Source organism: Nycticebus coucang, chromosome 1, assembly GCF_027406575.1.
Source record: "Nycticebus coucang isolate mNycCou1 chromosome 1, mNycCou1.pri, whole genome shotgun sequence".
Lineage (NCBI taxonomy): Eukaryota > Metazoa > Chordata > Mammalia > Primates > Lorisidae > Nycticebus > Nycticebus coucang.
The window spans coordinates 74,034,161-74,059,767 of record NC_069780.1 but is presented as its reverse complement, the minus strand read 5'-3'; the positions used below and the strand labels follow the sequence as shown (position 1 = coordinate 74,059,767).

At 45.1% G+C, this 25,607-nt stretch overlaps 1 protein-coding gene across 1 annotated transcript in view; it reads left to right on the top strand.

The window, feature by feature from the left end:
- The window catches only part of NR3C2 (nuclear receptor subfamily 3 group C member 2), a 365,145-nt gene extending 341,127 nt beyond the window's left edge, over positions 1–24,018 (top strand). Inside the window, exon 9 of the mRNA XM_053582461.1 lies at positions 21,337–24,018. Coding sequence (XP_053438436.1) covers positions 21,337–21,492 — 156 coding nt within the window. The 3' untranslated portion in view covers positions 21,493–24,018. The remainder of the gene's footprint in view (positions 1–21,336) is intronic.
- Positions 24,019–25,607: the final 1,589 nt, after the last annotated feature.

Sequence of the window (25,607 nt, the reverse complement as noted above, 5' to 3'; positions counted from 1 at the left end):
ATCTAGATTGTCTCAATCTTTGCCAGACTTTGAATCCTATATTCATTATTCTTCATAGGAGTCACCTTTCTTGTCTTATGTAAATACAGAAAGTGGATTCTGAGCTTTTTTCCTTGTTTAATCAATTATGGATGTAGTCGAGGTGTTTGTTAGCAGTTTCTACAAAATATTGATTGGATAACTTGCTTTGTGTGGCATTTAAAATATGCTTCGTGTTTCACTGTGCAAGCAGCTTCTCCCATCCTGGCTCACAGAATGTTGTACGAGTGGTGCTAATTTAGTTCTTCATATTTGTGAAGTTTCCATACTTTCTTTTGGAGAATTTATGGCCTAAGTTCAGCCTGTATGATTTGAATAATCAACTCTTTTTAAAAAATATCTTTCTATTGTTAATGAAAATGTTGACAGGCTTGATGGCTGATGTTAAAAGTGTTACTATTAATGTTAAAATAATGATTCCTCCTTTAAAAGTCCCTTTATGCCAGTGGAATGTCATCCTGCTGGGAGGCTAATGGCATAAGATTGATTGATAAAAGAATGTCACTTTCCACTGTTTTACACTGAGACCTTGTGCCTATCGTTGACCTTTGCTTTCTCTAAGCTTTTCCTAAGACAAGAGTCAAATTCCCCACAAGGTGAATTCAGTGATAAATGGCTTTGGTAATTATCAGTGGCTTGAAGAACATGGGTTAGTAGAAAATATTAGAAATAAGAGATGATGGCAGGTGAGGCTTTGGGGAACACAGCAAATGATGCTCTCCTTGACTTACACAAAAGGATAAATAGGGAACTGAAGCCAAAGTTTTCTTACTCATTTTATGCGGCAACCACAGATCATCCGTATGCAAACACAGAGCAGGCTTACTGTCTCCTGGTGGCCTGGGTAAAAGGCCTCTTTAGTAGAGAATAAAATGGGGTTTTGTGATCCTTTCTTAAATCCTCTTATTTGTACAAGTAGGTTAGAACAAGTGCAGTATCAAAATTAGGATGTAATTGTCATCATAGCACATGATAATAGACAATACATTTTAAAGCAATTTCAACGTAATGAGAGTGAACAGAAGTTAAAATCTGTTTTCCCCCCACAGCTTTTCCGAATCTATATATCTTAAGTGGCATAGCACAACGGAGTCACTAAGAGGCCTCCCATTGCTAGTGGCCCAAAGGTCAAAACCTCCTCCACTAGTTTGGGTTTTTGTGCCAGCGTGGTGCTTGGTACAGTGGGGAGACTTCAGTGAATAGCTTTTGAATGGCTATATCTTAAATACTGATTTTCTACAAAATTTCCATGAACAAATTAGTCCTTTTGTTTTTTTAAATCCAGGTATAATTGATGTGAAATAAACGGAACAGATTTAATGTGCTCAGTTTGTAAAATGAACACCAATGAAAGAATCACCATGTTGAGGCATCAAACACACCCATCCCTCTGACAGCGTCCTCCTGCCTGTCTGCTGTTCCCTGATTTGTGTTTTGCCTTCTGTTAAAATAATAGAGATTAGTTTGCATTTTCTCTTATTTCCTATAAATGGAGTAATGCAGTATGTAGTCTTTTTTTAATCTGGCTTCCTTCACTTAGCTTACTAATGTTGAGTTTCCTCCGCCATTGCCGACATCAGTAGTTGGCTGGTTTTTTTCCTTGGTGAACAGTGTCCCATCTTGTGCATGTTCCAGAATTCGTACAGTCACCACGTGATGGGTGTTTATGGCGTTTGCAGCTTGGGGGATCTTCTTAATACAGATAAAGCTGTGTTGAATATTTATGTATAAGTCTTTGTATAGACAGCTACCTTCTCTTTTCTTGGGTGAATACCTTATAGTGGAATGCCTGGGTAAGGTGGTAGGTGTATTTTCATCTTTAAGAAACTGCCGGACATAGAGAAGCATGAATCCCATGTATTCAATTTTGATATGAGGACAATTGGTGACAATTAATGACACAGTGGGGGGGTGCGGGAAGGGGAGAGCAGAAAGAGAGAAGGAGGGAGGGGCATGGGGGAAAGAAAGATCAGAGAGAGGGAAGGAGGGGGAGGGGGTCCGGTCTTGGTGTGTGACACAACTTTTGGGGACAAGGCACAATAGTAAGAGGGACTTTACCTAACAAATGCAATCAAGGTAACCTGGGTTCTTGTACCCTCAAGGAATCCCCAACAATTAAAAAAAAAAAAAGAGGGCGGCGCCTGTGGCTCAAGGAGTAGGGCGCCAGTCCCATATGCCGGAGGTGGCGGGTTCAAACCCAGCCCCGGCCAAAAACCACAAAAAATAAATAAATAAATAAATAAATAAATAAAAAGAAAGAAACTGCCAGACTGTTTTCCAAAATGGTTAAACCAATTCATATTCCCATTAGAAGTATATTAGAGTTCAGACTGCTCCACATCCTTGCCAACACTTGGCACGGTTAATCTTTTTAGTTTTAGCCACTTTAATAATTGTATAGTGGTGTCTCACTGTGGTTTTAACTTGCATTTCCCTAATGATTAATGAAGGCGTAATCTTTGCATGCACTCATGAAAGACATTGATGTCGACCTCGGTAAAGTGTCTGTTTGCTTCTTTTGCTCACTTCTCTTCACTGGATCATTTGTTTTCTGATTGTAGAATTTTGAGAGTTCTTTCCATATTCTTGCTATAAATCCTTTATCAGATATATGATTTCCAAGTATCTTCTCCCAGGCTGTGGCTGATCTTTTCATTCTCTTAATGGTGTCTTTTTCAAGAGTGGGAGTTTTTAATTGGGATGAAGTCCAGTCGATGATTGTTTTCCTTTAAGGTTCATGTTCTCTGTGTTCTGTCTGAGACATCCTTGTGTCACAAAGCCAGTGTCACAAAGCTTTTCTTTGTTTCCTTGTGGCATCACTGACTTTCATTGATAACCAGTGTCTTAGAAACCTTTTTTTTTTATTATTTGTTTGTTTTCCTAAGTACTTTGGTGGTTTCAAATTCAACATTTGCAGAATTTTCTCCAAGGGAGCACAGAACTGTGCCACACTCTGGCTTTAGACCTAGCCTAGTTCTGCTCATCTAGTGGAAAAGAGCATTTGTTTCTGAGGGTCACACAAATAAGAGCCCTTTGAAAGTGGATTAAAGTTCTGCTTAAATAGCGTGCACAATATTCCAACTTTCCAGACATGTATGCAGCTCTCAGGACACACATGGATTTCTTTCACATGGTGCACATACATTTTGACACAATCCCAGCGTGGGTGGAAGGAGCATCCTCTGAGCTGGCCACTGCAGTTCATTGGTTAGCATACCAGGGGCAGTGAGTTCGAGCCTCTCCTAGGCCTGAGTAACAGGGAAAAAAAAATAAAATAAAACACGAAAGGAGCATTCTCTGAAGTAATGGGTTGACAGCTAAGTGTTTAGATTGGTCAACAACTTTAATGAATCCCAAGTCTTTTGAGCATCAATCTTTCCTCAAAAAATATTTCAAAGAAAGTGGCTATATATGGTAAGGCTTCTAGAAGCAGATGTATTTTTGCTTTGCGAATGTTTGAGTGTTCACATGGAAAGATATAGGATCCTTATCTTACTAGCAAGAACTGACAATGGTCAGTTTTAATCTGTTATTGGGAATAGCATTCACTTTCCTATGGGTGAAAGAAGCATATAGCTAATGGATTTATTGCTAACTTTTATCCCTTTTTAGAGATCAAGGGCTATCTATGCTGTGGTCAGTGTATGGAACACTTAGTAGAACCATTAGTAAATAAAAAATAATAATAGTCATAGTCAGCCTTGAGGCAAAAATTGCCCTTTTTCTATTAAATTGCATTCAATTGCAATTTTATTTGAGTATAAGCACTCAGCAGAAATGTGCCTCATGCCTAACAATACAGAGAGTGCTACAAGCTACAAAGTAAATGTATGACATTGCCCCAACCTTCCATCAGCATAGACTCTACAGAGGTAGCCAGAGCACTGTGCAAGGTGGAAAGTGACCCGTACCAAAACTTGTCCCCTGGGCAGCGGGCCCCTTGAGAGCACACGGGCCCGCATGTTCATTTGTGGAGTAGTCCTGCTGGGCTCCAGGACCATGGGTGCAAGTGTGAACAGAGTGCCTGTCTTTTCGGGTGTGGTAGAGGGATGCCATTCTCTCGCCCACAGATACTTGAGTGTCTGGAAATGCCAGGCCATGTCCTAGGAGGAGGAGCCTAGCAGGGCAGCCAGACAGCACCTGGAGGTCACAGGGCAGTGTGCTGAGACCTCTGGCATTCACTCTAAGTTGGTGATCCAGGCCTTGTGGAGAGGTAGACCAGACTGCAGTGCTGAGCAGGGGTCATGGGAGACTTCCACAGGGTGTCAGAAAACCCTTCTTCCTTATTCAGTGGCAGAAGAAACAGAGGCCCAGAGAGTGACTTCTCAAGGTTTGCAGGTAGTTGGGCAGCTGGAGCCCTCTTGACTTGGAAGTGAGTGCTCCTAACACCACACCATGATGAGGGTACTTCTGGCTGGTAGCGGCTACTAGGCTGGGCTACCTTGTGGAGAACAGAAAACCAGCCTGTGGGAACCTCAGAAGCAGCTGCACTGCTCTCCAGCTCTCTAGACTCCCTTAGCTCCTCCCTGGCATGTTCTGGAATGTACTGTTTCTATGAGGTGCAGGGTTACATCTTGCAGGCATCAACCTGGTGTCACGTTGAAACATCATGTGTGTTTAGCAGTCCCCAAAACAAAAGTTTAAGTCTGCCTTGACATAAGTGGGCAGGCTGGGGTTTAGAGCCTTTGTTCTTGGGTGTGATTACTGACCCTGAGTGAGAACCTCCCCCAGGCAGGGCGGGCATCTGTGTGTCTCTGAGACAGAAGGCGAGCCTCCGGGATCCTCCTGTGCTGGGCCAGTGATGTGTCCCTTTACCCGCCAGGTCTGGGGTTCCAGCCCTTCCCTTATCCAAGGGGGCCAGGCGGGCAGTGTCAGGAGCAGAAAGCCAGTATCACAGTGAACAGGACACGTGCACACTGGAGAGACTTCAATCTTTAGGTGAAAAGGGCATTACGTGTCAGCGACACAATTAACGACAAAGGGGATATAGCTGCGCGCAGCCGAGACAATTAACACATTATTTTGAGATTCTCATTGCTCATGTAATTGGTGGCTGCTTTAGCATCTGGCTGTGGTAGTGGTAATTTCCATCCTGATTGCACTATAGGTGGTTTAGAGAAAGACAAACCTATTTTAAGTGTTTCTTACCGTGCACTGAAGCACAAGCTGCGAGTGTAGCTCGCTGTCCCGTGGATGTGGGCTGCCTGTGCATGTTCAGATTTGATTTGGTTTTGTATCTTTCCAGTCAAGAGAAGTTTTTCAGAATGGGGAGCCCAGACACAGAGCGTGGCCTCTGGAGCTTTGTCACCCTCTCTTATTCTTGGCACTTTATTTAAATAAAGTTTCTTCCACTGTGAAATGTCAGTAATGCCCATCTCCGAGGGAGATGAGGGATGTGAAGAAGGTAGCACACGGGCCTCTCCCAGGAACAGACGCTGAACAAGTGTGCACCCTGTCTTTCTGTTTGTTAGGTGACAAGGAAAGAGATTTGACACATCTCTGCAAAAGTACCTGGTGCTGGCAATACCATGTGTGTGTGAGAGACAGAGAAATACAGACTTAATGGCTTCAGGCGCAGTGTGGAAAGGTCAGGACAGCCCAAAGATTGGTGTTTTTCATGCATAGCCAAGGCCATGGAGACCAAATGGAAAGCATTATGTCCCCTGGAGATGTGACGAGTGTCCTTCCACGTTGTTCCTTTGCTTACCACGTGGCTGGTTTAAGGGCAGCATCTGTCAGTGACCATGATTGCGTCTCGAAGCCCCCTCAGGTCTGTAGTTGACCCAGACCATGACAGGCTGCACTACAGTTCAGTTACTGTTCTTCTTAAAACTGTTGGGAAGATGCTTTAATAACCAAGATACGATACATAAGAAAAGATATCTTTCAGTGTCCAATTGCTTAATACTCTGAAATGAGCCCTCCCTACCTCAGTTTCCCCTTCTAAAGAGCCTCCAGGGCTGTGTGCCAAGGAAGGGCGGCTGAGGGACATTGCTTCTGGCTGAGGGCAGTGCTGGGGGGACCCACGCACCCCCCGGCAGGGGAGGCACGGCGCCTCACCACACCAGGCCAGCAAGAGCATGGGCCCTGCCCTCACAGAATGTAGTCTGATGTGGAGCACGGGCAGGTAAGTAAGCTGGAACTAAAACACACCCAGAGAGGTGCAGTGATAGGAATTGTTAGAAGCACAGTGGAGCCTGTGGACCGGCAAGTGTCAGGAGGAGATGGGTCTGCGGTGTGAGTCAGGGAAATGATTGCCAAGCTGAGACCTAGCAAGCAGGTCGGAGTTTGCCAGATAGAGGGAAGCTGCTCTGAGCCAAAGGAGTTAATATCCTCAGGGAAAGAGAAGTATGATGATTCTGTGAAATGGAGACTTTCCTCATATCCCAGAGAGTCATGGAAGGAGTGGAGGGAGGGAGGACCGAGAGGCTGAAGGAATCTATAAGCAGGTCAGGGAAGCTACTGAGGGATTTTCACCACATTTGTAGAGAATCTCCGAGCTTCTCTGATTCATAGCTACTGCTGTGTGTGGCTGTTTACATTTAAATTAAGTAAAATTTAAAATCAAGTCCAGTCATACTAGCTACATGTCAAGCGCTCAGGGGCCACATGTAGCTAGGTGCCACTACATGAAGAAGTGCAGAAAGTATTTTGCTGGACAGTCTAATAGATTTTAGAGGACCTGTCAGGGCAGGGACATGGGCCAGGTGAGAGGGGTGGGGCCGAGTTGGGATGGGATACTGGAGAGGGTCAGGCGGTGGACAGATGACTTATGGTGATGGGCAGGAACAGAGGTAGAGGAGAGGGCAGGGCAAAGATGATCTTGAAGTCTGGCGTGGTGGCTCACACCTATAAAGAGAGGCGGAGGCCAGTGGATCACTCCAGCTCACAAGTTTGAGACCAGCCTGAGCAAGAGCGAGACTCCATCTCTAAAAATAGAAAAACTAACTGGGCATTATGGTGGGCAGCTGTAGTCCCAGCTACTCAGAAGGCTGAGGCAAGAGGACTGCTCAAGCCCAGGAGTTGGAGTGAGCTATGATGCCACAGCACTCTACCCAGGGCAACAGAATGAGAGTCTGTCTCAAAACAAAACAGCAAAGATGATCCCCCAGATTCAGAAGCAGGTAGCTGGGCTGGAGGACTCCCCCTCACAGAGTTCAAGACCCGGAGCAAGGAGACCCAGGATGGGAGATGAGAGCTTGTTTGGACAGACAGAATCTGAGATGCCCCGGGGGAGACCAGCCACACACTAACACACTAAGTTCTGCGGATGGAGATGAGGAAGGCAACCTGCTCCCGCAGACTGGGGAGGTGACACAGGTGGTCCCTGAGTCTTGGGAGTGAGTAGATGGCCCTGCCGGATGCTGGTGCAGAGAACCCAGAGGAAAGCAGCAGCCAAATGGAGCAAAAGCAGGGCAGGGCGGAGACAGTCTGGGAAGGAGCTGCTGCTGACGAAGGAAAAGGAAGCAAGAGGAGGGGCCCGGGGACAAGCCGGAAGATAACATGTCCCCACTTCACCAGTAAGGGGTCTGAGGGGCAAAGACTGCAGAAAGGGAAGTGGGTAGCACATTGTCTGAAGAACTGTTCAGTAGCCATTGCCACGAGGAGGTTGCCCTGTAGAATTGGGGACTGACTCAACTGTGGTGACAGTGCTCCCAAGGTTTCCAGTGTCTGCATCAGAAGCCACAAAGCCAACCAGGACAGATTGTTTAATTTTGTAAACAATATTAAGAATGTCGCTTAGGGCGGCACTTGTGACTCAAAGGAGTAGGGCACTGGCCCCATGTACCAGAGGTGGTGGGTTCAAACCCAGCCCCAGTCAAAAACTGCAGCAGGGTGCCAGCTCCATATACCGAGGGCGGCTGGTTCAAACCCAGCCCCAGCCAAGCTGCAACAAAAAATAGCCAGGCATTGTGACAGGTGCCTGTAGTCCCAGCTACTTAGGAGGCTAAGGCAAGAGAATCGCCTGAGCCCAAGAGCTGGAGGTTGCTGTGGGCTGTGACACTACAGCACTCTACCGAAGGTGACAAAGTGAGACTCTGTCTCTAAAAAATATATATATATACATATATATATATATGTCGCTTAGTAAGCCTCGTTAGTAAAGTTGCTTTAATAAACAGAAAAGTATAATGACTCTGTCCCATTATGAGATGTATGTAAGTGAGCATTTTAAACATGGCTGAGAGGACAGAATTTGTGTGTTTATATAATTATGACTAAGAAATTACATTCACTCAACAAACCCTATGTTTGTAAATAACCCGGAAACTTTATTCCAGTCCATAGCCAGCTCTCTTCCTGCATATGCATATGAGGCCAGACAGTTCAGTTCGCAACGTCATCCAAGAAAAAGTGCTCCCTACCTCATTGCTGAATATCATTATGGACCAGACACCCCAGGAGGGTACTTTGAAGGTGACTGTCGTGATAGTCAACAATAAGGTGTGTAGCACTTCCACTACGGATAGTTTGAGAACTTATTTGTCCAATCTTGTATACACGCATAGCTATGAGGAAGCATGTAGATCCCACATATAAAGAGCTTGATGTCACAAGGAGCTGTGAGGCTTTGGAGCTGATCTTGCATTTCAGGTCCAGTCTAGTTCAAGGACATCGGTCCTGAGCCTGCCTTAGACCTTCATTTTAATGATGGTTCATTTCCACTTGTAGCTGCAGAACTTTTATCTTCTTTGGTCTTCCCTGCTTGGTCTTTATTTTTTTTATAGCTGAACTTAATACAAAATTTGGGTGATTTACTTCCTTGATTGGGAAAGTTTAATACTTGGGTATTTTCAGTGGCTAATTTCTAGGCTACTTACAGTACTTAACAGCCAACAGCCAGGCAAAATTCTAAGATGCAACTGTACTCAACTTTAAGAAAAAATTTAAATATAGGAAGATTACCTTTTCTTTTCTTATTATTTGATTTTAAATTGTAAAATACACAAACATAGAATTTGCCATCTTAACGATTTTTGTGTGTACAGTTCAGTAGTGCTAAGTGCATTCAGATTGTTGCAGATCCAGTATCCGGAGCTCTCTATCTTGCAAAACTTAAACTCCATGACCACTTCCTCCTCCTCCCCCAGACCTTGAAACCATTCTTTTTCTACCTGTCTGTCTTTGACTACCCTAGGCACCTCCTATGAATGGTTTCATCTATGGTATCTGTCTTTTTATGACCAGCTTATTTCGTCTAACATAATACCCCCCAGGTTTATCCATGCTGGAGCACGTGTCCATGTTGCCTTTCTGTTCAGGGCTGACTGACACTCCATTGTACGCACACACTGCGTTCTGTTTATCCACTGATCTGTCAAGTGACAGCTGGCTTTCTTCTTGGCTACTGTGAATGCTGTGAACGTGTATACACAAATATCTCTTTGAGACCCTGCTTCCAGTTCTTTGGGGTACATTCCCAGAAGTGGAATTTCCAGATCATACGATAATTCTACCTTTCATTTTTTTGAGAATGACCAAACTGTTTTCCACGGTGGCTGCATCATTTTACATTGCCACCAGCAGTGCACCAGGGTTTCATTCTCTCTGCAGCCTTGAAGCGCTTGCTATTTTCTGGGGATTCTGGTGGGTGCTCCTTTGAATGGCAGTGCGGTGGTATTCGCGTCTCCCTGGCGATTGGTGGTGCCGAGCGTCTTTCCATGTGCCTGTTGGTCGTTAAGTATCTTTTTTACAGAAGCGTCTTTCCAAGTCATTGGCCTATTTTTACATCCATGTTTTGTTGTTGTTGAGTTGTAGTTGTAATATTCTGGATATTAATCACCTATCAGATACATGATTTGCAGATACTTTCTCCTATTCTGTGTTTTTGTTCTTTTTTGCTTTATGTTGGTGTCAAAATCTTCTTTCTCTTATGAACTTAAAATGATAACTGACAGAGGAGGTTGTTTCTTTTCATTCTTAACTGTTTCTTTTAATTTTAGCTTTTAATTAAAATCTGTGTCTGATCTTAATTTATTTAAAGAAAATTGGGGGAAACCTAGGACCTTGGCTTGTTTGGGAGGAAATCATGCATTCCTTTCCTGCCTTGCCTTACTTTGTGGGCTTTGTGCTGATACAGGGTGAGCTTTCTGGAAAAAACAAAATTTTAGGTAGAAAGAGCCACTACAGGCCCTATATGCTTCTAGAATATCACATCTAAATTAAAGCTGACACACAGGAATCTCTTCTTGATCTGAAATGTATCTAAGGGAGATTCTAGAAAACTTTAGAATCCTAATACCTGTGTTAATAAATCCCCTTTACAGGGCGGCGCCTGTGGCTCAGTGAATAGGGCGCCGGCCCCATATACTGAGGGTGGCGGGTTCAAACCCAGCCCTGCCAAACTGCAATCAGAAATAGCCGGGCGTTGCGGCGGGTGCCTGTAGTCCCAGCTACGTGGGAGGTTGAGGCAAGAGAATCGCTTAAGCCCAGGAGTTGGAGGTTGCTGTGAGCTGTGTGAGGCCACGGCACTCTACCGAGGGCCATAAAGTGAGACTCTGTCTCTACAAAAAAAAATAAATAAATAAATAAAATAAATCCCCTTTACAATATGCTGACACCCTGGGATTTACATAGTCCCTTTCTTCCTAAGTCCTGTCATTAAATCCTCCTAATGTTTCCATGAGGTGAGAAGAAGTAAATATTACTATTTAAACTTAGTCACCCATCTTAATTCCTTTCTCTATCAAGAGAGAATAATAGCAAGATTTACTTGATTTATTTTTTACCCTTTATCTAGAGAAAGGAATTAAGATGAAGGGATTAAGTGCATTTTTCCAAGATCATAAATGAGGCAAGCGCAGATGCAAGGGTGCGGGAGGGAAGGAAGCGTCCCAGGAAGGCACCAACCGTGGGTGGCAGGACCAGCCCTCCCCCTGGTGGGTTAAGTGTCGCTCTGGACTTCTCCATAAAATCTCGGACGTTGGCCTTTGCAGTCCCACAGGCCCCCCACACACAGACGGCTCCCACTATCAGCCTAATGTTCTGCTGTCACCATCTTGAAATTCTTAATGAACTTTGAACAAGGAACCCTATGTTTTTGTTTTGCACTGGTCCTCTCAGATTACTCAACCTGTGCATGATTTCAGATTGTGTTGATCAGAGGAGATGAGGAGCGGGATGGGCACCGTGCAGGTGTGCCCAGGGAGGAAGGTGGAGAGTGTGGGAGGAGCAAGACAAGAATTCAAGGGTACGGATATCATCAGTACGCTGAAAGGAGCTTAAGCCTAGCTTGGCACACAAAGGAAATAGCGAAGGAATCTCATCAGGAGAGAGCCTGTGAAGCAATAGAGAAGAGGAATGTTACTATCAGTGCCACTTCAGACCAGACATCATTTTAAATGACTAATATTTAAAATGCCAGGAAGATGTCAGCTGACCAATTAAGTCCATCAAGGTCATGGTTAGAGGGACTAGAAAACGTGTATGGTTATGAATGACTCCACCCTCATTCTCACATTCTACATTTATGATCTACCTATCCACTAAAATTTATGTGTAACCCCAAAATCAGTGCTCAGGATACTTTTGCAGTGTTTAACAGACACGTGCAGAGCAGTGAAAAATGCCTGCCACCCAGCGTGTGCCTTCCTGGCCTAGGCCAGGCCAGGTGACTGTGCTGGCTCAGTTCAGCTGCAAATCATCATTTTCCAGGTCTATTTCCTGCCTCTTTTTTTTTTTTTTTTCCCACTTTTGGGCTTTTTGTTGATCTTGCTACTAGATGGCCCGACCCCAAGCATAGAGGCCAAGTAATGTCCAGCATTCCCAAGTGAAAGAAGGCTATGATGTGGCCTCCAGAGAAAATGTGTATTAGAGGAAGCGTCCTTCAGGCAGGAGCTGTCGTTCTGTTGGCCGTGAGTAGGATGTTAAGCAGGTAGCTGTATTGTTAAATAAGGGGTCTTTAAATAGACACACACACATTTGTGCCCAGCAGCTGACCCTGTGATCCCCTAGGAGCAGTGTCTCCATATTTGCTCAATCTGTGTTTGCAGTGACTTTGCAGTGACTTTGCAGGACATAACTACTATGAATGTTGAGAATAGACTGCGAACGTATATAACCCTCGGGGAGGCCGTCTGTCTAATGATATTCTGGAACCTGTAAGTTGGATGGTGTCTTGGATCTAGCTTGGCTCCTTTCTGTGCAAGGATTCTTTCTGAAGCCTTTCATAAAGGCTAGAGAAATCTGTATAATAATTGGAAAGTCAGATCACTTTCAGATCACCCTATCGCTTAACACACTGATTGCCACTGCATAACCATACACATTTTCTAGTCCCTCTAACCATGACCTTGATTGAAAAAAGAAAGTTTTCCTTGGGGCCACAGAGTTTTATTACAAAAATAGAATGAAGACTTTGAGAAGAAAATGAACCTTTCTAATTTGATTTAAAAATGTGTTATTTTTTATTTTCTGTGTGAGTTATGTGCAATTCATGTGGCACTAGAATCAAGTTTTACACTGCATAGCACATGAGTTGTATGTGACTTCCGACATACTCATTGAATTTGTTTCTGAGAATTGAATCTTTTGAGATTCCGCAAGTATTTAATTGCGTCTGGAGAGGACCTTAGGTGATCCTGGATGGCAACCTCTAAATCGTACCTCCGAAGTATGTGCATGACCACATGTGGTCATGTCACCACATGCTATCATGCAGATTTCATTCAAAGAGCCACTAGGTGAACACTCAAAGGAAAAAGTGCAATTAGAAATTATGGAATTGGAGAACACAGTCTAGCACGTGTGGTGCTTAGGCAGCCCAACTGGAGCAGGGTGACAGGAGGCAGGGGAGACCATCTGATTGACAATGAAAACAATGAGTAGAGGTTTCACAGCGTGCAGCATGCTACAGACCTTCCCACCCATCCGCCAGTTCTGCTAATATATGCCTCACGAGACCCTGAGCTCAAAACTACTAGTGTGAGTTAAATACAACTCACATGGCAGTTCATGTGTTAATTTGGAGAACTTCTCCCCTTCATATTTTAGTACTTTTGAAATCAGGAGACATCTTATACTGGATTTATACACTTTAAACAGATAAAACCTGTTTTCCAAAAAGCTTTTACTAAATCTCCAAGATGCCTTCCAATCCATGGGTCAGCAAACTTTTCTATTGTGGGCCGCACACTATCTGTCTTAGGCTTTTTGGGCCAAACTATCTTCATTACAACTACCCAGTTGTGCCACTGTATCGTGAAAGCAGTAATAGATAGTATATAGCATCAATGATTGAGTATGGCATACTCCAGTTAAACATTTCCTATAATTTTAACATGTCACAGAATACTATTCTTTTGATTTTTTTTCCAACTATGTAAAAGTATAAAAAGCATACAAAACTGAAAAAACTTATAAAAACATTCAGCCAGATTTGGCCCGCAGGCCTTAGTTTGCTGACCTATTCGATTTAATGACATCATAGAATCAAAGGAGGAAAACAGGCCTTGTTCTACTGACTTGAGACACCTTGGTTTTCATTGTTGCTGCTTAAGGCTGCCCCTTGCTACCAGGGTCTGCCCCTTGTTGCTTTAGTGTTCCTTTTTTTGGAAATTGAAATAATGATTTGACTGCCTAATCTGGCTAGATACAACCTGATAGTAAAGTTGGTAGCACACAGACATGAGTTGGTGTAGATTTTTATTTGCTTGGTGTACTGTACACTTGCAGGAAAGATCTAGGAAATATTAAAAACAAAATTAGGCAAAGTTCATACTTCTATATACAGTAACGTGCGGATGCATTTCAAACACAACCCTTTCATTAGATTTCCTTTGTTCAGCAATGTTCTAATTATCCCTTTATCTTTAAGCTCTACTTTCTTTTCTTCTATTCCATTTTGTCATTTTTCTTTGTGTTTTTCACATGTGAAAACAAGAAGGCAGAGCTGCAGTCTAGAACCAGGCTTATAATACAAGGAAACTTAAACAGGATGGAAATTAAATAAAACAAAAAAATTAGAAGGCGATTGAGCCCATCTTCCTTAGCATAGCCTCCAGACAACACATGCTGAGGGTTTACTATTCATCACTGACCTGAGATTGATGATTGGTGTTGAATTTGATGTAAAACTGGTGATGAAGAATAAATTACAACATAAGCTTAGATAGCAGATGCTAAGGGATAGGGGCTGGTATGAATTTTCAGTAATGTCCTTGGTTTTTCATGAGAAACTGAATGGCACTTTCCCCCAGCAGCCAGCCTGCTGCTGCAGCCGCTGGTCTGACCCAGACGGCCCAAGGCCACACCAGCCTAGACCCCAGAGCAGCCTGGGAGGCTGCACAGGACAACCCGGCTCTATTAGTCCACGAGGCAGCAGGGCCCTGGACATAGGGCTGGAGGGGCCGACATCCTGTCCTAGCACCCTGGTTCTGCCCACCCTCACATGAGATGGGGCAAGCAACCTTATAGAGGCCTGTCCCCTGCCTCTGGGACACACTTGAATCCAGACACCTGCAGCCCAGGTGTGCTGACCCTCGGCAGAGGTGGGAAGTCCTTTAAAATGGGAAATCAATGTATCATTCCCTTTTCAGATGGTGGCTTTGCTTTAAGAGGTATGTCAGAGCCCCAGAACATCCTGCAGAGGTCCCCAAATGCCTCTTACATGCCCAGCATTTAGCTGCTGCATTGAGTGTGCTCACCTCTTGGTGAGATCTAGGAAGTCTTCAGGATATTCCTAAACTCACCCTCCAAGAAAAGGCACAAGGAACACTCAGCTGAGCAGCGGCACTTTGGAGCCTGGGTTTGGGGGAGGGAATCCACACATGGCCGTGTGACCTTGGTAAGGTTGCCTGCTACTAAATGGATAGATGAGGGGCTTTGGTTCCATGTCACATTTTGCTGAGACAACCAACCAGAGAAAAGCAGTGCTGTGTGGCCACAGGGTGCCCGCCTGTGCACACGCAGGCAGCTGCCCTGGCAGCCTGCACTAGGAGTAAGCTCGGGGTTCTGAGCCTGTTGGAATATTTTTAAATTTATTCTTATTGTGGAATATACACAGCATGTAATTTACCATGTTGACTATTTTTAAGTGTACAATTCAGTGATACTAAGCACACTCACCCTGGAGTACGCAGCCATCACTGTCCATCACCCCAACCAGAAACTCTTACCCTTTCAGCACTAACTGCCTGTTCTCCCTGCCCTGCAGCCCTCAGAAGCACCACTCTACTTTGTCAGTTTGACAGGCACCTGGCACGAGTGGAATCGTGCAATACTTGTCTTTTTGCTCATCTCACTTAGCATAATTTTTTGAGGCCCATCCATGTTCTAGCATGTATCCAAATTTTGTTTTTTTCAGGCTGAATATTATTCCTCTGTGTATATATATAACATTGTGCTTATCCATTTCCTATGGACATGTGGGCTATTTCTACCTTTTCGCTATTGTAAATAGTGCTGCTATAAACATTGGCATATGAATACCTGTTCAAGTCCTTCTTTTCTTTTTTTTTTATTAACTTTTTTTTTTTTTTGGCCGGGGCTAGGTTTGAACCCACCACCTCCGGCATATGGGACCGGCACCCTACTCCTTGAGCCACAGGCGCTGCCCAAGTCCTTCTTTTCAAATTTTTGGGTGGGTATCTGCTAGTGGAATTATACATTATATGGAAATTCTATATTTAAATTTTTGAGGAACTATCCTACGGTCTTCTACAGGACTGCAGCATTTTCTGTTCCCACCAGCAGTGCACAGGGTTCCAGTTTCTCTGTTCCTGTTCTTACCAAAAATTATTTTCCTTTTTAAAAAAAAATTTTGATAATAGCTATCCTCATGGGTGTGAAGTGCTAGCTCAGAGTCCAGAGCGCTAACCATTACACTACGGAACCTTCTGGAATTGCTCTCATTGTAGTTTTGGTTTGCTCTAATGACTATGATGTTAAACATCTTTTCATATTAGCTATTCGTGTATTTTCTCTGGGAAAATGGCTATTCAAGTCCTTCCTCCATTTTGGAATGTGTGTGTTTTCTGTTGTTGAACTTGAGGAGGTTTTGTAATATATTATTAACCCCTTATCAGATGTGATTTGAAAATATTTTCTCCATTTCTGTGGGTTGCCTTTTCACTGTCTTGGGCAAGACGCTACCAGAAGTTTTCAGTTTTGATTTAGTCATACTGACCTGTTTTCTCTCATGTTGCCCCTGCTTTTTGGTATCATATACAAGAATAAACCGGTTTTGTTTTCAGTGAAGGCCAAACTTCGTATGTCATCCTGCAGGTCATCTTCCAGTGTTCACAAGGCTATTTTTGGAACACCTGGATTAAATAGGTGCTAGCCGTTTATGTCCCTTGAAACTACTGGTGTTAAGAGTATTTGCAGTTGAATGCATATCTTTTGCCCTAAACCCATTCATACAGCCGGCTGGCTAATGTTTTGGTCTTTGAAATGCTATGAACCTCTTCCCAGTGCTCATTTCAGGTAAAGACTTGATCCTAATTAGGTGAACGTTCATTCTGGAGTCAGCAGATAATATATGAGAAATGAGCATGCCATTGAAATCAGTGGGGCAAACTTCAGAGAGGCTGTTGTGGTTCAGGGTCTATCTCCACTTTTAAGTGACTGTGTAGCCTCAGAGGGGCCCCAGATGTGTGGTGGGAGGAAGACCCTCCCTGCAAAGCACTTGGTGGGAGCAGAGCGTGGGAAGTGGCCGTTGGCACAACAAGGGCCATGGCTCAGTGAAGGGAGTAGGGAAGAGGTGCAGGGAGAGCCCCACGGCTACGTCATCGGGATCAGCCAAGTGCCATTAGTCTCTCTGTGACCTTGCCAGGCTCCTGTGCCACCCTGACAGCTGTGGCCCATCGGGCTGGAAAAATCATGCAGGGCGTCAGCTAAACTGCTGCGATCCCAACAGATGCATCCTGTACGGAATGAAAAGTCAATGCACAAGGCTTTCTCTGATTCCTAATAATGTGGGCCTCTTGTTGCCGCTGATTATAATTAGGGGTCTGGCCTCTCCATCTCACTGGAGACTTACCAGAAAAGGCCAGTGGGCATCAACACTGAGGCCAGGCTGGGTTGTTTGGTGAAGGCACAGATGCTTCTGTGCAAACAGGACAGCTGCTTTGTCCGCAGCCATGACCTCCCTCCCCGCTGCCCACCCCAGGGGGCGTAAAACAGCAGCAGTAACAAGGGCTCCGCACCCTATGACTCGCCATGGCACACATAGGAAATTCTATTAAAACCCAGCAGAAGAAAGTCGAAGGAAATCCCAGGGAAAGATGGAAAGGGGGCAGCCTCAGGGATTGAGTTCCACATTATTTACTTGGTGCCACTAAGATGAAGATACCCATTTAAAATCACAGAGTTTGGGTTTCTTGGTTCATTGATGAAAACTAACTACACACTGCCCTGAAAGAAATACTACGACTTGCCAAGCACTGGAAGTTTGGAATAAGTCTGAGAAACCCAGGAGCAAGAATCCGGAGACAGTAGCTTTGAACCCATCTGGCTGTCAGGGCTGTGGGGAAGAGGCCTCTCCTGGGCACTGGGGGCTGTGGTGGGGGAGACCCTAGTTGCCGCTTCTAGGAGCTGGCAGAACACTTCAGGAGCCACCTAGGAATATGAAGAGTTAAAACAATGAGCCTGACTCCAAGGCTGCCAAGTAGATTAGACCAAAAAAGTCACCTGTGAGGTCAGGGGAGCGGCTGGGCCCTAGGAAGGCCTCCAGAGGGAGAGCTGGGAAACAAACACATCCTCTGAAGAGTGCTGTTAAAAGAAAACTTCCGTGCAAAGTGAGTGTTCAGGGAAGGTGCCGGGATCCCCAAGAGAGCTGTCCACACAGTCGTGCTGAACTGACTTTGAAAGGCAGGCTTTCCCACCACCACGAGACTGGGGCGAATCCCCTGAACTGGTCGCTTCCTTGGTGGTTTCAAGCTTCACAGCAAGAATAGCGCTTTGGGTCCCAACCACGAAGTGTCTGTGCTTGCTGAGAGGCGCACAAAGGGCTGCCACCCTGCCACCCTGCCACCCATCCTCGGCACCTGGGGCAGCAGTAGCACCTGCACTGAGGGGCCTGGGGACGGCAGCGGCGAGGACACGCGTGCCCTTGCACCTGCCTGTATCCTCATTTCTTGGCTCCTCTAGGCTCAAACAAGGGCCAAATGTACTGAATTTTGTGCACACCCATGTATCGTGCCAGGCTGGGGCCCAGGAGATGTCCGCACAGTAAACCACTGTCCATTCTCACTGGTCAGCATTTGTGGTGGCCCAGTAGTTTGACGTGTGACTCTCACCTCACTTTGTGTAGCTCCCTACTTCTTGTGCCTGGCTTTTTCTCGCAGGGATAGAGCCCTGTGCTGTAGCTCCAGCCCACCTTCATCACCCCAAAGGGCCAGGCATGTGCAGGTCCTGCCCCAAGGGCCCCCGACCCGGCTGAGCCGGCCAGAGCTCGGCAGGTCTGTGAGCACCTGGGGCCAGAGCCCGCAGCTCACGTGCTCTTCACCTATTAGCCAAGTGCACTTGTCTTCCATTCTCAGTTGATCACTGACATCACCAGCTATAGCCTTGTCCAGCCTCAGTTGAGCTTCCATGGGTGCCAGCAACTTCTGGGCCCTACTAAGCACCCAGCCCCATGGGCATCCTAGCCGCCCCAACAAAGGGTGAGCACTTTACTGGGAGTGGGTGCTGGTAATAACCACCCCCCAGGCAATGTCATGCTTGCAGAGTAAAGGCTCTGCTCTCAGGCCCACAATCTACCAGACAGCCCCCACCCCTCTGCAGCTGACTGAGGTGTAAACAGAAGCCCCGAGTACTAACTCATGACTGGGAATGAGCTTTCTCCAGCTGTGGAACATGGGACAGAGATGGGTGGTCAATATGCATGGATAGTGGGTAGCATCTGGAACACCTGTCCCCAGCCAACCTGTGAGCAAAAACAGCCAGGCCTCTGGCCCAGGCCTGTCTGTGTTCTGGCCTGTTCTCTCACTTGTCTGTTCTCTTTGGCATCTCTTAGGTGATGCTCAGGGCAGAGGTCACATTTCCGCAGGTGTTACAGGTAGAGACAGAGGCACCCAGAAGGCCTGAGCCTTCATTAACAGACTCACTGAAGTGCTCAGGCTGCATGCTGCCTTGCGCAGGAACTGGCTGACTGCTCCTTGTCTCTTAAGGCATATGTGAATTACTGTTGCTGTCACTTAACTCTTCCACGTCCCGGGCCCTGCTGTGTAGCTTGGTGATGGCCATGCACTGAGCCTGCCTCCTCTGAGAGCCCCTTTGAGCACCACCTCTCTCTTCCCTCCTCACAGGCAGCCCTGACTCTGTGTTTGGCATTTGTGCTCAGTAGAGAAGAATGCAGTGACCCCGACAGCAGGCTTGGCCGTGCTGCTGTGGACTCCCCGGTCCCTGGCCAGAGCAGGTGCTCAGTAGAATGGATGGATGATGGATGGAGAGGGCTCATGGATCAAGAACCCTGGCCCTCCCCCAACCCCCTGTGGCCTGAGGACAGGAAACCTTTATCCCTGAGCAGGAACAAGGCTCAACCCCAGAGAAGTGAAAGGTGTGGCCACCGGGCAGAGTTGTGCTAGTGGTGTGTGATGTGGTCTAGAAACTGAGTTGTCTACCCTCACATTAAAGGGAAAAAAAAACCTTCACAGCCCTGCAGGGGTCCCCATGGAAGGACCTTGGGGAGGGGGGGCAGTCAGGGTGAACTTGGTCCCTCGCACCTCAGCAGGTGCCCAACAGGTGGCACCATGTCTGGCGAGCCACACCCACAGTGGCTTTGACAGTCACTGGCTGCCATGTGAGAAAAGGTAAAACAAATGAGAGGGCATGTTTTTAAAGAATATTATTCCTAGAAAAGGCAAAAATACAAGCTTCTTTCGGGCGGCTCCTGTGGCTCGGCGGGTAGGGCGCCGGTCCCATATGCCGGAGGTGGCGGGTTCAAACCCAGCCCCGGCCAAAAAAAAAAAAAAAATACAAGCTTCTTTCATTTTTCCTTTTGTCAAAGGGGGGCCTGAGTGCCAAGTTCTGCAGAGATGGCACACAGCAGGTTGTGCAGACCAACTGTGTCCCATAGAGGAAAGTGGTGTTCTCTGGTGGAAGGAATGTGGGAAGGACGGGGTTAAAGAGGGTTTGCTCCAGTGGGACTTCAGAAACTTGAGAAAGAGTTGCCAGCTGTTCAGCACTGGGTGAAGGTTACCGAGCTCGCTGCATGCGGATGTTACGGAGCCCTTCCTTCAGTCCTCTGAAACGACTCTGAGGCTCACACATTTTTATCCTCATTTCTCAGATGAGGAAACTGAGGCACAGCATTCACAAGGTGGACATGCCTGTGTGAAGCTGGTCGGGTGCCCAGCACCTGTTAAATCACGGTCCTTAGAACCTGCTGGGAGTGGGGGGGCCCCAGTCTGCAGCCGAGGACAGCAGCACAGACAAGCACAGACGCAGGTTCACCAGACTCACTTTATTGAGCACACAGATGATGTTTATAGTGCCTGCTGCAAATGCACAGTGCAGCGACAAAAGTAATTTTTCCCATAATGGGATTTGGAATTAAGAAAACTTCAGGGGTGGCACCTGTGGCTCCAAGGAGTAAGGCACCAGCCCCATATGCCAGAGGTGGCAGGTTCAAACCCAGCCCTGGCCAAAAACTGCAAAAAATAAAAATAAAAAAAGAAAACTTCAGAGTTTTTTCTGCTCTGAAACCATGTTCCTTATAAATGGAACAGTAGCCAGATGCTGCACTGCAGTTGTGTTTTGTTGTGAAACTTACAGAATTGGGAGGGTTCAGGCCCAGGCATGCAGGAAAGGTTCTTGGGTCACCGAATAAGGAAAATGGGTGAGAGGGACAATCCAGAACTCGTCCATGATGCTTTCATGCTCCCAACGTCAGCCTGACAGAGAAAGTAGCTGAGTGGCAACAGAGGATCCAGCTGGAGCACACCATACCGTGGGGGAGGTCCCGCTCCTTGTCCACCTGGCCGTCTTCCAGGCACACATCCTAAGTGGACACTCTCCACCGTACCGAGACACACCACTCCATATATTTAGACACTGGAATTCGAGGGGAGCAGTTCAGCGGCCCCGCCAGTATTAACACTGTTAACCATCCCTCTGGTACATGCCACACTCAATAGTCGCACAGCTCGGGCTGAATTTGTTTTGCACGACAGACATATCACCTGACAGGCAACGTGAATACCCTTCTTCCTCCCCCAAGCCAGAGGACTTAGGTTAATTAAGACCTGGTTTCCTGGAAGGCTTTCTGAACACTGCTCTTTAAGTTCACACCAGGATGAGGGGACAGGGACAGCAGTGAGGCCCCCGGGTCATGGCCCTCTCTCTCTGTTGCAGCTGGTGAGTGACTTGTTGGAATTCTGCTTCTACACCTTCCGAGAGTCCCAGGCCCTGAAGGTGGAGTTCCCTGCCATGCTGGTGGAGATCATCAGCGACCAGCTGCCCAAGGTCGAGTCGGGGAACGCCAAGCCGCTTTACTTCCACAGGAAATGACGGGAGCCGTCCTGCCAGAAGAACTTTGCCTTAAGTTTCCCCGTGTTATTCCACACCTACGAAGGACCCATGGAATCCTATTTTTCACATGTGGTGGTTGATTCACACTTGTTCAGCAGTTGGTCAAGTTCAAAATCACGTCGGGGGTTTGGAGCCGGGAAAGCTGTTTGACATGGATTTCACCAGACCCGGGCAGTCTCTAAAGGACTCTTCCCTCTTCAGTCCCCAGCGCTTAGAAACACGTTCCTGTTCCTCTGGATGAAAAGCCATATCTAGTCAATAACTCTCTAATTTTGATATTTTAACAGATGGAAGTTTTAACCATGCCATGTAGTTTCTGGTATCGTTTGCTTGTTTTAAAAGGGTTCAAGGACTAACGAACTTTTTAAAGCTTACCCTTGGTTTGCACATAAAACGTATAGTCAATATGGGGCATTACTATTCTTTTGTTATTTAAAAAACACAAAAAAAGAAAGAAAAAAATATATCCAGATTCCTGTTGTGTAATAACAGAACCCGTGGCGTGGAACAGCAGCCTCCTGCTGCTCACATCCTTCTGCATTGCTGGTATACACGCTTGTTAGCGTCCATTTATTATTTAATTAGAATGGATAAGATGTTAAAACAAAATGCCTTGGTTTCAATTTCTAGTATCTATTGTGTTGGCTTTACAAATAATTTTTTGCAGTCTTTTGCTGTGCTGTACATTAATGTATGTATAAATTGTGAAGGACCTGAAATAAGGTATAAGGAACTTTTGTAAATGAGACACATACAAAAAAAAAAATCTTTAATGGTTAATAGGATGAATGGGAAAGTATTTTTGAAAGAATTCTATTTTGCTGGAGACTATTTAAGTACTATCTTTGTCTAAACAAGGTAAAAAAAACTTTTTTTTTTGTAAAGTGAAATGTTCTGCATGCATAATGAACCGTTTACAGTGTATTTAAGAAAGGGAAAGCTGTGCCTTTTTTAGCTTCATATCTAATTTACCATTTTACAGTCTCTGTTGTAAATAACCACACTTTAAACCTCTTTGGTTGTCTTTAAGCCTTTCTACTTTTTCTGTATTTTCTGTTTTGTTCTTGGTCTCCTGCCTGGGGTGTTTATAGGACTCAAGCATGTTTTCTGGCTTCTGCCTCATGCCCCACTGCATCGGGGAATGGCAAGCTTGGTGTCTGCAGCTCCCTGAAGGTGTCCTTTGATGCCACAAGTGAGAGGAAGGTCCCAGGAGTGCAATAGCTTTAGCAAAGCTTCCCCTTTCCCTCCGGAAGTAGAATCAGCTCCAGGAGAGCACATTTCAGAAAATCACATTTCCTCCTGTGGCAAAAATAAAATTCCACACGCTCTTGTCCAAGATCAGCTATTCCCTTCTGGTCTTGGAAAGGGGTTCTGCACTCCTGGAACTGGTCACGGGAACACATAATAACACAGCAGGAGGATCCATCTTGGCAAGGTTCAGTCTGAACGGCGTGGAGACCAGGAGGTAATTAGAGGGGTTTTAGATTTTTAAAAGGTAGGTTTTAAAAAGAAATTTTATACATAAAACAGTTTTGGAGATTCAAGAAAAACACTACAGATCACGTAAGCAAGACAGTGGCACTAAAATTTTTAATTCATTAATCTGTTTGGCACTGATGCAATTTATGGCTTTTTCCTTACCCCAAATCACAAACATATATATACGTGTGTATATATATTTTTTCTTTGGGGAAACTAACAATATGATTGCACTAAATACTTCGAATAGAAGCCAAATTAATCTTTTAAAAGTAATGATAATCATCAACTCAGTGAAATCATTTTCCCAAATCTAAACACCATAGCTGGAGAAGCCCAGGGGCAGGAGAAAGCAGCCATCAGATCAACACTTTTTTCCAGGGTTCACCATGCAGGCAACATTACCTTGTCTTTCAAAAGACACCTGCCTTATGCAAGGGGAAACCTGTGAAAGCTGCACTCAGAGGGAGGAGTTGTTCTTACATAATTTGCAATTTCAGGAATTTAATTTTTAGGCAGATCTTTAAATACAGTCAACTTATATGCACAGCAATATGAAAGCCACACTTTGAAGGTGAGAAATACACAGCATGCAGACTGGGAGTTTCTGGAAAAGAAATGGCTTACAAAAGCAGCTTTTATTTCAGACTTACCTTTGTAAAATCAGAGTTCTGACGTAGTCAGATTCGGGATGGAGATGGTCTGCATCAGCTTTTTGTATTAACAAAGTTACTGGCTCTCTGTGTGTCTCCAGGTAACTTTGCTTGGTTAAACAGCAAAGCCATATTCTGAATTCACTGTTGAATGCCTGTCCCAGTCCAAATTGTCTGTCTGCTCTTATTTTTGTACCATATTGCTCTTAAAAAATCTTGGTTTGGTACAATTCATAATTCACCAAAATGTCATATAATTTAAAAGAAAACACTAAATTAGTTCGAAATGAAGCAATTTATATCTTTATGCAAAAACATATGTCTGTCTTTGCAAAGGACTGTAAGCAAATTACAATAAATCCTTTACTTTAATTATCTGTCATTTTGGAAATAGTTTATTTGAATGTTTATAGTATACCTGGATTTTGTGCTCGTCCAGATCTTGGTTATATGCACTTCTGCCTACATCTGAGACAGAGTAACAGTTGTTTTATTTTTCCTTGTTAGGAAGAAGCCTCTGTTAGCTGCATGTTAATTCTGCTCTTTTGGGACTGATTCAATACCTTGTCTCTTAATATTGTTTCTAATGTTTGCCCCCACTAAAATCTAACAGTTTAATAACTGCAATAACAGGTATCTGCAAAACACCACAGGTCGACTGCCTCATTTATCTTCACAACCACATGAAAACATGCTCACTCTGCAGACTGAGATTCGTGTCACTGCCCCAGACCTCTTCCTCTGCGTGGTCTCACACTCCCCCGCAGGTCCCTCAGGCTGGCAGAAAGCTCCGCTCCCCATTGGCCGAGAGGCTTCTCCCCTAGAGCCCTGGACTCTGCACACTTGCAGGGACCACAGGAGAGCAGGATGCAATCACCAGTTCGCTTTTAAATAGAAAACATTAATGTTTCACTTAATTATTTGCTTTCAAAAAGAGACGGCTAGTGGATACTTAAATGAATTCAACTTTAATAGTAGATTTCTGGAATCTAGCATGACCATTGAACACAGCATGGGAAAAGAGTTGTAGGCATGACTTTTTATTTTTTTAAACATCCATAACTGAAAATAATTTTATATTTAAAATTTTAAGAAATGTGACCTGTCAGGGAACAGAGCTTTTCCCAGAGAACCCCTTAAGTCATCTTGGGCCATAAGCATACCAAGGCTGGCAGGAGGCCCCTGCCGATGAGCACCTTTGGCTAAAGCGGGTGCCCATTGTGAATCGAAGAGGCTCATGCTTGGGCCAAGTGTGACTTCATTCCTAAGAACTTTTAAAAGTGCTCTCAGGCCCAAAGAATGCAGCTACACATAGCTAAGAGACAGCCAGCTACTGTACGCTACAGCAGTAAAACATCGTGCCTAGTGATGCTTCTATAGTTAGGAGTCCATTTGCTTCTGTATATTGGATACCCACAAACCAATAGAAAACACCCTTCAACATTTTTGTAAAATTCAGCTCTAATATACTTTTTGATAGACTGTGCAACTGTACACAGACTAACATGCCTTAATTACAGGTGTCCTGGCACTTTAATTTCAAAACATCTTATTGCTAGTGTAGCAATTTTCCTGGAAATAAAACAGTGACATAGCAAACAACCCTGGCTAAGGGAAGAAGATTAGGACGTGATCTCAGTGCATAGCAAAGTGAACAGTGGCACCGTAGCGCTGCTGCTGCAGAACACTCCAAAACTTAGTGCTTTAAATTAGTCCCATTTTTTTTGGGTCTGAGGGGGCTGGAGGAGTGCGGGGCTGCTGAGCTGAGCCAGGCAGGGCTGAGCCGACCTCATTCATGCATCTGGGGTCAGCCTGCAGTTGCCCGGTCTGATCCCTGGTAGCTTTGTTCCACATGCCCTCAGCCTCCAGCAGGCTAACCTGCACTTATTTTCATGGCAGAACCAGGGCTCTAAAAAAGCGCGAAGGTTGTAATACTTCCCAGGTTATCTGACTGCTTCAAGT